Source organism: Erinaceus europaeus, unplaced genomic scaffold, assembly GCF_950295315.1.
Source record: "Erinaceus europaeus unplaced genomic scaffold, mEriEur2.1 scaffold_848, whole genome shotgun sequence".
Lineage (NCBI taxonomy): Eukaryota > Metazoa > Chordata > Mammalia > Eulipotyphla > Erinaceidae > Erinaceus > Erinaceus europaeus.
The window spans coordinates 9,850-23,690 of record NW_026648014.1 but is presented as its reverse complement, the minus strand read 5'-3'; the positions used below and the strand labels follow the sequence as shown (position 1 = coordinate 23,690).

The 13,841-nt window shown below is 62.2% G+C and overlaps 1 protein-coding gene across 1 annotated transcript; it reads right to left on the bottom strand.

The window, feature by feature from the left end:
- Positions 1 to 2,273: 2,273 nt before the first annotated feature.
- Positions 2,274 to 12,106, bottom strand: ACKR3 (atypical chemokine receptor 3). The gene is made up of 2 exons (XM_007537657.2): positions 12,018 to 12,106; positions 2,274 to 3,835 (listed from the first exon to the last, which is right to left on the bottom strand). Exon 2 carries the CDS (start codon positions 3,826 to 3,828, stop codon positions 2,758 to 2,760), a length of 1,071 nt encoding a protein of 356 aa, XP_007537719.2. The 5' UTR covers positions 3,829 to 3,835; positions 12,018 to 12,106; the 3' UTR covers positions 2,274 to 2,757.
- Positions 12,107 to 13,841: the final 1,735 nt, after the last annotated feature.

Genomic DNA, 13,841 nt, shown 5'->3' with positions numbered 1-13,841 from the left:
CAAGCTCAGACCAGGGTCCCTTTAGCAGCCCCCAGCCAGGGCTGAGCATGACGGGCGAGCGAGGGAGCCACCCTGGGACTAAAGGGTCGGTGGGCACAGGGAGGCGGGCACCAGACTGGCAGTTTGGCAGCTGAGACACGTCAGTCCTGGGTCCGAGGTAAAAGTGTTCATCTCTGAATTGTTACAGGAGCTTCACACAGAGAGGCCAGACCAGGGCTGAGTGGTGCTGGGGGTGGAGTTCAGGACCCCCCAAGCCCAAGGCAGCTGCCTACTTCTTTCTCTGTTTGTATTTCATTTTACTTTATTTTCATTTCATTTTATCTTAAGAGGCTGACGGCTTACAGTCCAGGTGTTGGCACAGGGGCACGATTCTCGCCGACCGAGAGTTTTCTGCAGACACTCCCCTCCCGCCCAGGGCCTCCCGCAGCGTCAGCACCAGGACCTGAAAGCCCCCCCCCCCCCGAGTCCTTTACGTTGGGGCAAGACACCAAGCCCAGTCCACGTTCTGCTTGGTTCTGATTTCTGTCCTGGTGTCTCCACGTCTGTCCCTGAGTGAGACCATCCCATCTTCACCCTCACAGGGTTCACCCTCACAGGGTTCCTTCAGGCTCCATCCAAGAGGAGGCAAAGCTGGTGACCTCATCTTTCTTCACAGCTAGGTAGTATTCCATGGTGCATCTAGACCACAGCTTTCCTAACCACCATCTGTGGCTGTGCTCCAGGCAAGACTTGTTGAATCCCTCCCTGAGAGGTCGGATCCTCAGTCCAGAATGTTCCGTGCAGGCAGCACCATGCCCGAGTCCCAAGCTCTGCCCACCGTCCCCTGGCAGCCCCAGAACTACCTTGTTCTGACCCAACACCCTGAGCTGCGACGTTTCCCATTTATAAACACCATGTTGAGCCGGCCCTCGGGGTCTGACTGTCTGATAGCTTCTCTCTGATTTTTATTTATTTACTGTTAGATAGAGAGAAATTGAGAGGGGAAAGACAGAGAGACACCTGCAGCCCTGCTCCACTGCTCACAAAGCTTCCCCCCTGCAGGTGGGGACCGGGGACTTGAACCTGGGTCCTTGTGCGCTGTAATGTGTGTGCTTAATCAGGGGTGCCAGCATCTGGCCCCAATAGCATCTTTTTAAAAGTGTATCTACTGTGGTCCAGGAGGTGGCGCAGTGAATAAAGCATCAGACTCTCAAGCATGAAGTCCTGAGTTCAATCCTCGGCAGCACATGTACCAGGGTGATGTCTGGCTCTTTCTCTCTCCTCCTATGTTTCTCATTAATAAATAAATAAATAAAATCATTTTTAAAAAAGTGCATCTGCTGCACTGACTACACGTAGTGCCCACTTAAAAAAAAACCTTCTTATTAGTGATTTAATATTGATTTACAAAACTGTGAGCGAAAGGGGTCCGTCCCACTCCACCGGCCCCACCCCCAGACTCTGCGTCCCGTCCCCTCCACTGGAAACGGCCGTGCTTCTCCCAGCTCACAGACACGGGCTGACTAGTATTCCTAGAGCTGTCTAGATTTATAGGCATCTCCCGTTCTCCTCTGCTCCTGCCTTCTCTCCTTCCTCAGTCACACCTCCACCTGCGACTCCGTCCGAGTGTCCTTCCTTTTCCTCTTCTCTCTCCGGGTCCTGATGGAGTCGGGGCTCAGAGCCCTCTGGGCATCTCCCTGACATTTCTCCCCCTCTGGGAGCCTGGACCCAAATTCTCTATGGGGAGCAGCAGGTGGGAGTTCTGGCTTCTGTCACTGCTTCTCCGCTGGACATGGGTGTTGGCAGGTGGACCCACACCCCCAGCCTGTGTCTGTCTGTCCCTCGTGGGGCAGGGCTCTGGGGAGGGGAGGCTCCGGGACACAGGTGAGGCGTCTGCCCAGGGAGGTCAGGGTGGCGTCGTGTCAGCATCTGCGAGTGGGGGCTATATTAGTGATTTTCTGGGGAGACCCAGGATGTCTTCTGTTGAGTTTTCAGGAGCTTTGCCATTTTCCCTAGAGTGTCAGCTCTGAGCTGGCTCCCCTCCACGGCCACGCCTCTGAAGTCCCTAGCAGCCACTTCCTTCCTGCGGCAGCAAACACGCTGCGGGCCGCCGGGCACAGTTCTCAGAGCGAGGCCCAGAGAGCTGAGCGTCCTCACGGCGGCGGCAATGACGCCAGCCGGTCCTGCCGTGCCCGCCGGCCCCCGTGCCCACTGACGCGGGGTCCCCTCCTGGAGACCAGATGCCCCCGACTGGGCACGGCCCACGGAAGCCAGAGTCTCGGGACGCAGGCGTCTTTGAGGAAAAACGGAATCTTTATTATTTATAAAAATAACTTACACGTCGAGGCAGAAAGCTCGGAAAGGCAGCTGTCTGCCCCCCCCACCCCCAGCAGCTGTTCCCCTCGCCCCCTGGCGATGGCGGCCGTGCCCAGGTGCCCGCCGCGGGACCGCGGCTGTGTCCCTACCCCGCCACCGGGTGCACGCGGACAGGAGAGTGCTGGCGTCCAGAAAGCGCCCCGCCCGCTGGGCCGCCCTAGACAGAACTCCGACCATCTCTACGACCATCTCTACGTTCGCATCTCGGGCATCGTCTCGGCCGCCCACTGCGGCCGCCGTCGTCCTTAGCCCCGGGCGTCCAGGAAGGGCCCAGCCCCCGTCCTGTCCGGTCCCGTCCCGTCCCCAGGGCCGTGTCGCTGTGAGCGGCCGCCTTCCCACACGGGGACGTTGTGAGGCCCGGGCGGGAGGGCGGGAGAGGGGCCGCGCTCCCCGCCGGCGCGGTCACTTGGCCGGCGGCTCCAGCACCGAGGACTCGGCGTCGGAGCCGCGGGAGGCGTCCATGAGCCTGGCCAGCCCGGTCTTGGCCGAGTACTTGAAGATGAAGGCCTTCATGAGCTCGTAGCGGTAGGCGCGGTGCGCCAGGCCGTACAGCAGCGGGTTGACGCAGCAGTGCAGCAGCGACAGGCACTGCGTGACGTGCAGCGCGGCCAGCAGCGCCTCCTCCAGCCGGCAGCTGAAGGGCACGAGGTGCAGGGCCAGCGCCACGTCCAGCAGCGCCGCGGCGCGGTAGGGCAGCCAGCACAGCGCGAACACCAGCACGTAGGCCAGCGGCAGCCGGCGGCCGCGCCGCTCGGCGTCGGGGGAGGCGGCCAGCGCCCGGGCCAGCAGGCAGTAGGAGGCGGCGATGACGCAGAAGGGGCCCGCGAAGCCCAGCAGCAGCGACAGCAGCTCCACGGCCAGCAGCCACTCGCGCGCGCTCTGCTCTGGGTACAGCGGGCGGCAGAAGGTCTCGTTGCCCGAGGCCGAGGTGACCGTCTGCAGGAACACGGTGTCCGGCAGGGACACGGCCACCGCCAGCAGCCAGGCCAGGCCGCAGGCCAGGCGACGGGCGGGCGGGCGGCGGGGCGGCCGGGCCACGGCCAGGTAGCGGTCGAGGCTCATGGCCGCCAGCAGGAAGATGCTGCAGAAGAGGTTGACGGAGAAGAGCAGATGCGCCAGCTGGCAGCTCAGCCGGCCCAGCGGCCACTGGTCGCGGCGCAGCAGGCTGGCCGTCCAGAGCGGCACGGTGACCACCACGCACAGGTCGGCCACCGCCAGGTTGAGCACGTAGCAGCGGGCGTCGGCGCCGGGCCCCGGGGCGCGCAGGCCGGCCCAGAGCACGGCCGCGTTGGCCAGCGCCCCCGCCAGGAAGATGAAGACGTAGAGCAGCGCCAGCCCGTAGAGCAGGGCGGCCCGGGGCGCGGGCGCGGGGCAGCTGAGCGTGTCCACTGAGATGCAGTCGCTGCTGTTGCAGGGCCAGCCCAGCCCCGACAGGTTGCCGGGCTCCGCGTAGTCGAACACGGGCAGGTCCATGGCGCGGCTGCGGGCGGAGAGGGCGTGCGGTGAGCGGGGAGGGGAGGCGGCTCAGAGAGGGAGGGAGACAGACAGACACACAGACAGACACCCGCAGCCATGCTGCACCTCTCCTGAAGCTTCCCCTGCAGGCAGGGACCGGGGCTCCAATGGGAGCCCTGTGATGTGTGCATGTCACCAGCTGCACCACTGCCTGGCGTCTGCCTCTGCCTCTGCCTCTGCCTCTGCCTGTCTCTGTCTCTGCCTCTGCCTGTCTCTGCCTCTGCCTGTCTCTGTCTCTGCCTCTGCCTGTCTCTGTCTCTGCCTCTGCCTCTGTCTCTGCCTCTGCCTCTGCCTCTGCCTGTCTCTGCCTCTGCCTCTGCCTGTCTCTGCCTCTGTCTCTCCCTCTGCCTGTCTCTGCCTCTGTCTCTGCCTCTGCCTGTCTCTGCCTCTGTCTCTGCCTCTGCCTGTCTCTGCCTCTGCCTCTGCCTGTCTCTGCCTCTGTCTCTGCCTCTGCCTGTCTCTGCCTCTGTCTCTGCCTCTGCCTGTCTCTGCCTCTGTCTCTGCCTCTGTCTCTGCCTCTGTCTCTCCCTCTGCCTCTCCCTCTCCCTCTGCCTCTGCCTCTGTCTCTCCCTCTGTCTCTGCCTCTGTCTCTGCCTCTGTCTCTGCCTCTGTCTCTCCCTCTGTCTCTGCCTCTGTCTCTGCCTCTGTCTCTGCCTGTCTCTGTCTCTGCCTCTGCCTCTGTCTCTGTCTCTCTTTCCCTCTGTCTCTGTCTCTCCCTCTGTCTCTGTCTCTGCCATAGCTCCTCACCCCCCAGGCCCCAGAACAGAGAGCCTGTCGTCCGAGGGAAGCCTGGGCCCCGACACCAGCTGCACCTGAAGCAGGTGGATGGACGGACAGAAAGTGGACAGAGACAGGAACTAGGCAAACAGACAAGAAGTGGACAGAGACAGGAATTAGGCAGGAGGTGGCCCTCCCAGCAGCCTGATAGCTTTGCAGAGCCCCCCACCCAAGGGAGCACCCAGCTGTCATCCTGCGCTAGGCCCCGGGTTCTGGTCCCCGCTCCCCACCTTCAGGGGGGAAGCTTCATGAGAGGTAGAGCAGGGCTGCTGTTGTCTCTCTGTCTCTCTCCCTCTCTGTGTCTCTGTCTCTGCCCAACAAATGGATGAATAAACCAAAAGCAAAACAAGGGGCCAGGTGGGGGCCCACCAGGCTGAGTGCACTTCCTACCAGGCTTCCGGGTGACCGTGAGAATGACGGAGGAGATTCAGCACCTGGGCGACCCCACTGCCCAGGGGCCCCTCACCTCCCAGAGGGGTCACCCACTCCCCAGAGGGGTCACCCACCCCCCAGAGGGTTCACCTTACCTCCCAGAGGGGACACCCACCCCCCCAGAGGGGACACCCACCCCCCAGAGGGGTCACCCACCTCCCAGAGGAGACACCCACCCCCCAGAGGGGTCACCCACCTCCCAGAGGGGTTACCTCACCTCCCAGAGGGGACACCCACCCCCCAGGGGCCCCTCACTGCCCAGGGGCTGGTACCAGGACCTCAGCTCACCAAGATCACAAACAGACACACGCAGCACTGGACACACCACACTGGCCGCTGGACAGAGAGGCCACAGACACAGATGCCCCGAGGGCCCTCCCAGCTCCCGGCTCCTGGCTCCCGGCTCCTGACTCCGGTGCGCTTGGGGACATGGGGACACGCTGCCGGCAGACCCCCCAGCCCGCCAGTCAGACCCCTGCTGCTGCCCCCACAGCCCCCGCCCTACCCCGCCTGGGCCCAGAGCCTGGGAGAAGCTCCTGGCTGTCTGTCTGTCCCGGCACGACCCATCCGCCCAGCCTCCTAAGGGCACACTCTCTCCTGTGAACTGGCCCCTGGGACATGTCCATCTAAGCACTCCTACCGCCAGACTGGCCCATCCTGGCACCAAGTGGGGAGAGACACAGGGACAAGTCCCTGGAGAGTAGAAGCTGGCGGGCCGGAGAGGTGGCTCAGTGGTTAGACCACCGGAGAACAGCTCTGCTGGGAGAGATTCTGGGTTCTGGGTTTGACCCCCAGCGGAAGTCTGACACGAAGGACTATATGTGTGTGTGTGAGAGAGAGAGAGACAGAGAGAGAGAGAGAGAGAGAGAGAGAGAGGACCCCCTCACCCCACACAACAGTGAGGGTTGCTGCTTCATTGTGGGGACGCCAAGACCCGCTGGGGACAAGGCTGTCCTTGTCACTTTCCTGTCCCTTTTCCAGGCACCTGCTGTGTCACCTCTGTCAGGGCTACCTGCCCCTGACTGCCCCGCCCAGGGTCTGGTGTCACTCACACCTACTGGTGCTGGCAGGGCGCCTCACAGGCTCCTTCTTTCTCTGGCTGGCCGGTCACCGTGGCAATGGCTGAGGGCTGAGGAGCGCGGAGCTGGCCACAGTGTCCCCGGGCTGTGGTCCCCAGGGCTGGCCCGGGGCCCAGGGTGACTCAGGGGGCTCCCAGAACCCTCCCCCCAGGCAGGCGGCAGCAGACACGCTCGCACCCTGCAGGAGACTGGCCACCCCCCATGTCCACGCCACCGGGGAGCTCAGGGGGGCTCAGGGGCCAGGGCCGGCGGCATAGCTCACTGGGGCCGTGCCCTGCTTTGCCTTGCCGGGACCCGGGTTCGAGCCTGGCCCTCACTGCATTGGAGGTCGCTTCAGTGCTGGGGTCTCTGTCACTCTCTCTGCCTCTCTGACTAGAAACAAGGGAATAAAGAGTCGATGGTGGGCTGGCAGCCGGTGACCGATAGTCAGGGAGCCCACAGGCAATGGCCACCGGCAGCCAGTGACCGATAGTCACTGGATCAATGAGCCAATAATCAGCTCACTGAGGGTGAATCAGCACCCAACAGCTCAGACTCAGTACCAAGAAAGACACTGGAAATCAATAGTCAATCAATAGTTAACCCGGAAGGCTGGCTGAGCACACACTGCAGGGCACAAGGAGCCGGGTTCGAGCCTGTGCTCCCCACCTGCAGGGGGAAGCTTCAGAAGTGGTGAAGCAGGGCTGCAGGGGTCTCTCTGTCTCTCTCTGTCTCTCTCCCTCTCTCAACTTCTCTCTGTCCCATCAAATAAAAGGGAGGAAGGAAGGAAGGAAGGAAGGAAGGAAGGATGGATGGAGGAAGGAGGGACAGAAGGAACAAGGGCCACAGGAGCTATGGGTCCAGTGTGTAGGTGCCAAGCCCCAGCAAGGGCCCTGGTGGCAACAACACTGAGCAGCTGCCCTGGGCATCCTGGCTGAGCTGAGACACCCCTGTCCACAGGTCCCCCAGACGACTGTCTCTGGGGGGGGCAGGGCGGGGCAGGGGGCAGCGCCCTGCGGGGGTGGGGTTCCCAGGCAGAGCCGGACAGGGCTGGGCCCAGAGCAGGGACCGTCCACGCTGACCAGAGGCTGAGGGTGGGGCCGGCGGGGGCAAGAGGCCTGGCAGCCTCCAGGTGCAGGTGAGGTGAACAGCCTGGTGGGGCCTGGGGAAGGGGAACGGAGGGGTCACCTGCTGCAGGTGTTGTCTTCATTAGGCCTTTGTGTGTGTGTGTGTGTGTGTGTGTGAGTGTGTGTGTGAGTGTGTGTGTGTGAGTGTGTGAGTGTGTGTGTGTGTGTGTGTGTGAGTGTGTGTGTGTGTGTGAGTGTGTGTGTGTGAGTGTGTGTGTGAGTGTGTGAGTGTGTGTGTGTGTGTGTGAGTGTGTGTGTGAGTGTGTGTGAGTGTGTGTGTGAGTGTGTGTGTGTGTGAGTGTGTGTGTGTGAGTGTGTGTGTGAGTGTGTGAGTGTGTGTGAGTGTGTGTGTGAGTGTGTGTGTGAGTGTGTGTGTGAGTGTGTGAGTGTGTGTGTGTGTGAGTGTGTGTGTGTGAGTGTGTGAGTGTGTGTGTGTGTGTGTGAGTGTGTGTGAGTGTGTGTGTGTGAGTGTGTGTGTGAGTGTGTGAGTGTGTGTGTGTGTGTGTGTGTGAGTGTGTGTGTGTGTGTGAGTGTGTGTGTGTGTGTGAGTGTGTGAGTGTGTGTGAGTGTGTGTGAGTGTGTGTGTGTGAGTGTGTGAGTGTGTGTGAGTGTGTGTGTGAGTGTGAGTGTGTGAGTGTGTGAGTGTGTGTGTGTGTGAGTGTGTGTGTGTGTGAGTGTGTGTTTGTGATTGTGAGTGCCTTGCCTCCCACGGTCCTACCAACTGTCTGCACCTTTTTATTTTAGCTTAATGTTTTCATTTATTTACTGAGAGAATTACAGAGAGCAAGAGACACACAGCCTTGCTCGGCTCTGGCTGCCGGTGGTGGGACTGGTCCTGGGCCTCAGAGTCTCAGGCAGGAGGGTCTTTTGCAGACCCTGTGCTGTGTCCACAGCTCTCTTTTTATTTCAGAGAAACAGACAGACAGACAAGAACCCTCAGCGCTGTTCCACCATCCACGGTCTTTCCACGTGGTTGCCAGGGTTTGAACCCAGGCCCCGTGCACGGTGACACGCAGGCCCCTCCAGGCGGCCTTCCCGACAGGACCCCGTGCTGCCCCAAGATGGAGCCCAGAGGCACGGGGGTCTGGTCCCTCGTCCAAAGCCCGTGTCGTGGCTGCCTGCCGGGCCCTTCCAGAAACTTCTCCCCAGCGGGTCCGCGGGCAGGGCGGCCGGGCACCCCGGGGCCCCTCCCCAGCACACGGGCCTGTTTTGTTTTGCTCCCCAACCTGCTGCAGGCCTGGGCAGGCCCGGGGCCACCTGAGCGGTGGCTGGCAGCGGGGCCTCAGAACCCCCTGCACGCACCCCCAGGCTGGTATTTCTGGGCGGGAGCGGTGCCCTCCCAAAGCAGAGGAAAGGAATGCAGAGGGCGAGCCAGCCGGCAGACAGGCTCCTGGCGCAGAAACCTGACCCGGGCACTGGCCACAGGGTGGCCCCCACCGCTGAGGGACCTCGGACCCCACTGCCAGGCCCACCCTGGACACAGGGCTCCCCGGGGCCCAGCCCCACGCCTGCCAGAAAGGGGAGGGGGACTGTCCAGTGGCACGGTCCAGATGTGGCCCCGGCCCCCGGCCCCCCACACCCGGGCTGCCCCCACACCGCCCGGCCCCCAGAGTGTCCAGGCAGACACGCGGAGTCCCGGCTCTGGCCCCACGCGGCCCAGGAGCCCGGCCTTTGACATGGTTCCTCTTCTAAGGTTTATTTTTATGGGTTTATTTTGGGTAGAGACAAAGAAATTGAGAGGGGAGAGAGACAGAGGGGGAGAGAGAGACAGAGGGGGAGAGAGACAGAGGGAGACAGGGGGATAGAGGGGGAGAGAGACAGAGGGAGAGAGAGACAGAGGGGGAGAGAGACAGAGGGAGACAGGGGGATAGAGGGGAGAGAGACAGAGGGAGAGAGAGACAGAGGGGGAGAGAGACAGAGGGAGACAGGGGGATAGAGGGGGAGAGAGACAGAAGGGAGAGAGAGACAGAGGGGGAGAGAGACAGGGGGAGACGGGGAGAGAAACAGGGGGAGACAGAGGGGGAGAGAGACAGAAGGAGAGAGAGACAGAGGGGGAGACAGAGGGAGAGACAGAGGGGGAGAGAGACAGGGGGAGACAGGGGAGAGAGACAGAGGGAGACGGGGAGAGAAACGGGGAGACAGAGGGGGAGAGAGACAGGAGAGAGAGACAGGAGAGAGAGACAGAGGGAGAGACAGAGGGGAGACAGAGGGGAGAGACAGAGGGGAGAGAGACAGAGGGAGAGACAGAGGGGGAGACAGAGGGAGAGACAGAGGGGAGAGAGACAGAGGGAGAGACAGAGGGGAGAGAGACAGAGGGGGAGAGAGACGGGGGAGACAGAGGGGAGAGAGACAGAGGGGGAGACAGAGACACCCTACTGCATGCTCCTAAAGCTTCCCCCTGCAGGTGGGGACGGGGACTTGAACCCGGTCCTTGCATGGTAACATGTGCGCTCTGCTGGATACAGTCACCTGTCTCCCTAAGAGTGACTTCAAACAAAAGCGTCAAATAAAACGCTCCGGCCAAGTGAAAAAAAGAAAAGACATTAGTCGCTGAAAATCAAGGAACGGCCCAGTGCCTCTTCCCAGGTGTCGTTTTAGAGAAAATGTTCCCTGGGGCGGGTGGTGGCACACCTGCTAGAGCTCAAGGACCCGGGTTCGAGCCCCCGGCCCCACCTGCAGGGAGGAGCTTGGCGAGTGTCACAGCAGGGCTGCAGGGTCTCTCTGTCTCTCCCTCTCTGGCTCAATCCTCTCCTCCTTCTCTTTCTGTCTCTATCCTATAGATAAATGCTTTTAAGAAGAAAAAACATTCCAAATCATAATTTAAAAACATTTCATTGAGGGCTAGGCGGTGATGCACCCGAATGAGCACACACATCACAGCGCACAAGGACCTGGGTTCGAGCCCCCAGCCCCCACCTGCAGGGGGAAGCTTTGTGACTGGTGGAGCAGGGCTGCAGGGGACTCTCTGTCTCTCTCCCTCTCTCTCTCCCCTCTCTCCATCCCTCTCAGTTTCTTTCTGTCTCTACCCCCAAAAATCATAAAACTAAAATAAAAGGACGAGTACTTTTTAAATACTTTTTTAACAAAAACAAAACAAACAAACACCAAGAACCAAAAGACGTGAGCTGTGAATCTAAACTTTCTATTTATGCGATTGCTCTTGAGAGAAAAGACATTGAGGGAGGCCCTCTCTGGGAGACAGCGCGCTGGGACTCGAGGCTGAGCTCCACTCCGGACCCCCCCCATGACACCCACCCGCCCCGTCTGGCTGAGGTCCGGCCCCACACACCCCTTGTGGGCCGCGCGCTGGAAGGTGCTGGAAGCAGGTGCTGGTGCAGACCCCGGGGGCAAAGGCAGAGGCTCCAGAGCCTGGCTGCCCTCTGGGGCGAAGACCCCTCCGCCCAGCCCCCAGCCCCCAGCCCCAGGTCACAGTCCATCCAGACAAAAAAGCCAGCCTCGTCCTGGCTGGGCAGGGCTGGTCCTGGTACGTCTGGGTTGTTTTTTTCTGCTGAAAACCTCCTTGCTGCCCCCGCCCAGAGGACGTCAACCTCTGGGTGTCCCCCCCCCCCCCGCCCCGCAGGACGGCCCCAGCTGCCCGCCTGGGCCACTTCTCCCAGGTCTGTCCGTGGCCTTGTGCCCCCAGCCCCCTCCCCTGGCACAGGCCACAGCCCGGGTCTGTGGGAGATGGACGACGGACACACAGACGGACAGACGGAGAGAACGAGCACCGCCTGGCAGGGCCGAGCAGCGGGGTCCCCTTACCCCACCGGGCAGGGCTTTGGAGTCTGCTTTTATTTTTTCCAACACAGTGTTTCGGGTTTTCCTCCCTTTTTTGCTTTCTGTTCCCCGGGACAGCTCCTCTGCCGTCCGCTTTTTGTCCCGGCAGAAGTCGAGAGACACAAAGGGGCCACGAGGGAAAGTGACCGACCGCGTAGGGCACAAGGGACCCCGGTTCTGCCCTGGGGGGGGGGGGGCGTGTGACTCAGGAAAACAGGCCGGTCGTGAGCAGAAAGGAGAGAAAGTGGCGGGGAACGCCAGAGGGAGAGAGGGAGAGAGAGGAGGGAGGAGAGGAGGGCGGGGAGGAGCCGGCCAGTCTGACTTTTGCAACTTGGGTCCCCGGCCTCCCCCGCCTCCCCGGCCCAGCACCCACCCTGGAGGGGGGGGGTCTTTCTCATGCTAACGGGAGCCTCGGGCCCACGACCCACCCCACCCACCCCACCGCACCCGGAAAAGCTATTTAAATTGCAAAACTCCAGGCTCGGGTGTGTCTGCTTTTTGTCCAGCTAAACTGATCCAACACCTTCCAAGAGGACAATCGATACTCAGTCAGATCGGCCGCGATGGGGGCCGTTTCCGCTCTGGAGGGGCTGCCCCCCACCGTGTGTCACCCCGGACCCCAGGGTGCCGCTCCCGGTCAGGGCATCTTCCTGGGACGGTGTCTGGGCGCCCGGCTGTCCTGTCCCCTCCCCCAAACCCAGCCGCCGGCCCCCCGCCCCAGGCCACCCCCAGGGGGGGGCAGGAGGAACAGCCAAGTCCCGGGCTCCCTCCCTGGCGGGGCCCCAGAAGCAGGGGGTCCAGAGGCCCGACCCCTGTGGGCTCCACAAGTGGTCCTTTGGGAGGGGTCGGCGGGCGGGTCAGGCAGCCTGGGACACTGCGGGGGGGGGGGGGGGTGCAAAGCCCCAGCGGGGGGGACCACACAGACCCCCAGAGGTCAGAGGAGGGTCGGCCCCTGCTGGGCCTGCAGTGCTCTTACCTGGGGGCTCTGGCGGGGGCTGGGGGCTGGGGGCTGGGGGCTGGGGCTCAGTGCCGAGGGCTCCGGGTTTGCAGCCGCTCTGAGCTGGGGCTGCAGGCTGGGGCTTTATACTCCCCGGGAAGCCCGCCTCCAGGCTGAGGCTGCAGGCCGGCCTGCCCCGCCCCTCCTCGCCCCTCCTCCGCCTGCACACAGGCACGCAGGCTGCACAGGCGCACATGTGCACACGCAGGAATGCACACGTTGCTTACAGAGGCTGCGTGCATGCACCCTCACAGGCTGCAAACTGCACGCACAGGCCTGCATGCATTGCACACAGAGGTTTGCGAGCATCTCACACACAGGCCTGCTTGCATTGCACACATGGGGCTTCGTGCACGAACAAATATTTGCATGCACTGCTCATAGACTTGCAAGCATGCACACAGAGGTGTGCATACCAGCACACACAGGCCTGCATGCATGAACACTGAGGTGTGCATAGCAACACACAGGCCTGCATGCATGAACACAGAGGCGTGCACACCAGCACACGCAGGCCTGTATGCATTGCACACAGAGGCATGCATGCACCCCTCACACAGGCCTGCATGCATGCGTTGTACACATGGGGCTTCATGCGTGCACAGATATTTGCATGCACTGCTCACGCAGCCTTGCACGCACGCACACAGAGGCTGCATTCCTGCACACACGAGGCTGCACACACGCACACACTTGCAGGCATTGCTTGCACAGAGGCCTGCACACCCACCCACACAGGCCTGCGTGCATGCACGCATACCACACCCATGCATCCGCACACCCTTCCTGCCATCTCCTGCACAGCCCCCAGCCAACCCTCATTTGCAAAGCAATGAGCCCTCCCCCACCCCGGGGCAGAGTGTGGGAGGAAGAGAAACTGTAAAGAACCCTGAGGCTCTGCAGAAACTCCCGGCTGCTAAAGGGTGGCAGGCCCGTCACTATTAATCCCATTAAGTGGAGCCCGGGGCCTGAGAGCGCCTCCTCCCTGCAGGGGAGACCACACCCTGCCCCACACCGCCCAGCCCCAGACGCAGCCTGAACTTCTGAACCCCGGGCCCCACCGCCTGTGGCTTGAACTCCTCCGGGTGGACGCTGAGCTTGGCCCAGGAGGCCCGAGGCACCGGCCACAGTCCCCAAGACGCTGGGGGATGGCCTGGGGACTTGGGGCCCACAGATCTCATCAGAGGTTTCTAGTAGAAGTTCAAAGGCCTTGCAGGCATCAGGTGGCATCACGTGGCATCAGGTGGCATCACAGGGCATCAAATGGCCTTCCAAAGTGCCCCTCCCTCCCCAGAGCCTAGCACAGTGGGGGTCTTAACGGCCTCTCCTTTCCGGAAATCAACATTCTTATCTGGACAGGCGGGCAGGCGATGGCTGTGTCCTAGAGGCCACCCTCCTGGTGCCCAGTTGAGAGAGAGCTAGCCTCCCCACTTTTACTTTTTAGCCGGGAGCCCAGCAGGCAGAGCTATGTGAGGGGTCCTCCGGCAGGGTGAGCGGCTGGGGCAGGGGGGCTGTCCCCAGCCACACCAGGCCGCTGTCCCAGCCTGGGCCCAGGGCTTCTCAGAGCTTCTGTGGTCCTCGCAGCCACTGCCGGCCTGAGCCCCTGCCCCGTGGCCCTGCAGGAGGGGTGTCCTCCTGGAGGAGGGGACTTCTGGGTGGTGGCAGAAACCCCGTGCCTTCCCCAAGGAGGGGGGGGGGGAAGGGAGGAGAAGAAACTGCAAGGGTACTGGGGCTGTAAGGGTCTGGGCGCCACTCCCACAGCCACAGCTGGGGGCTGGAGAGGGGAGCCCACAGCCCATGGCC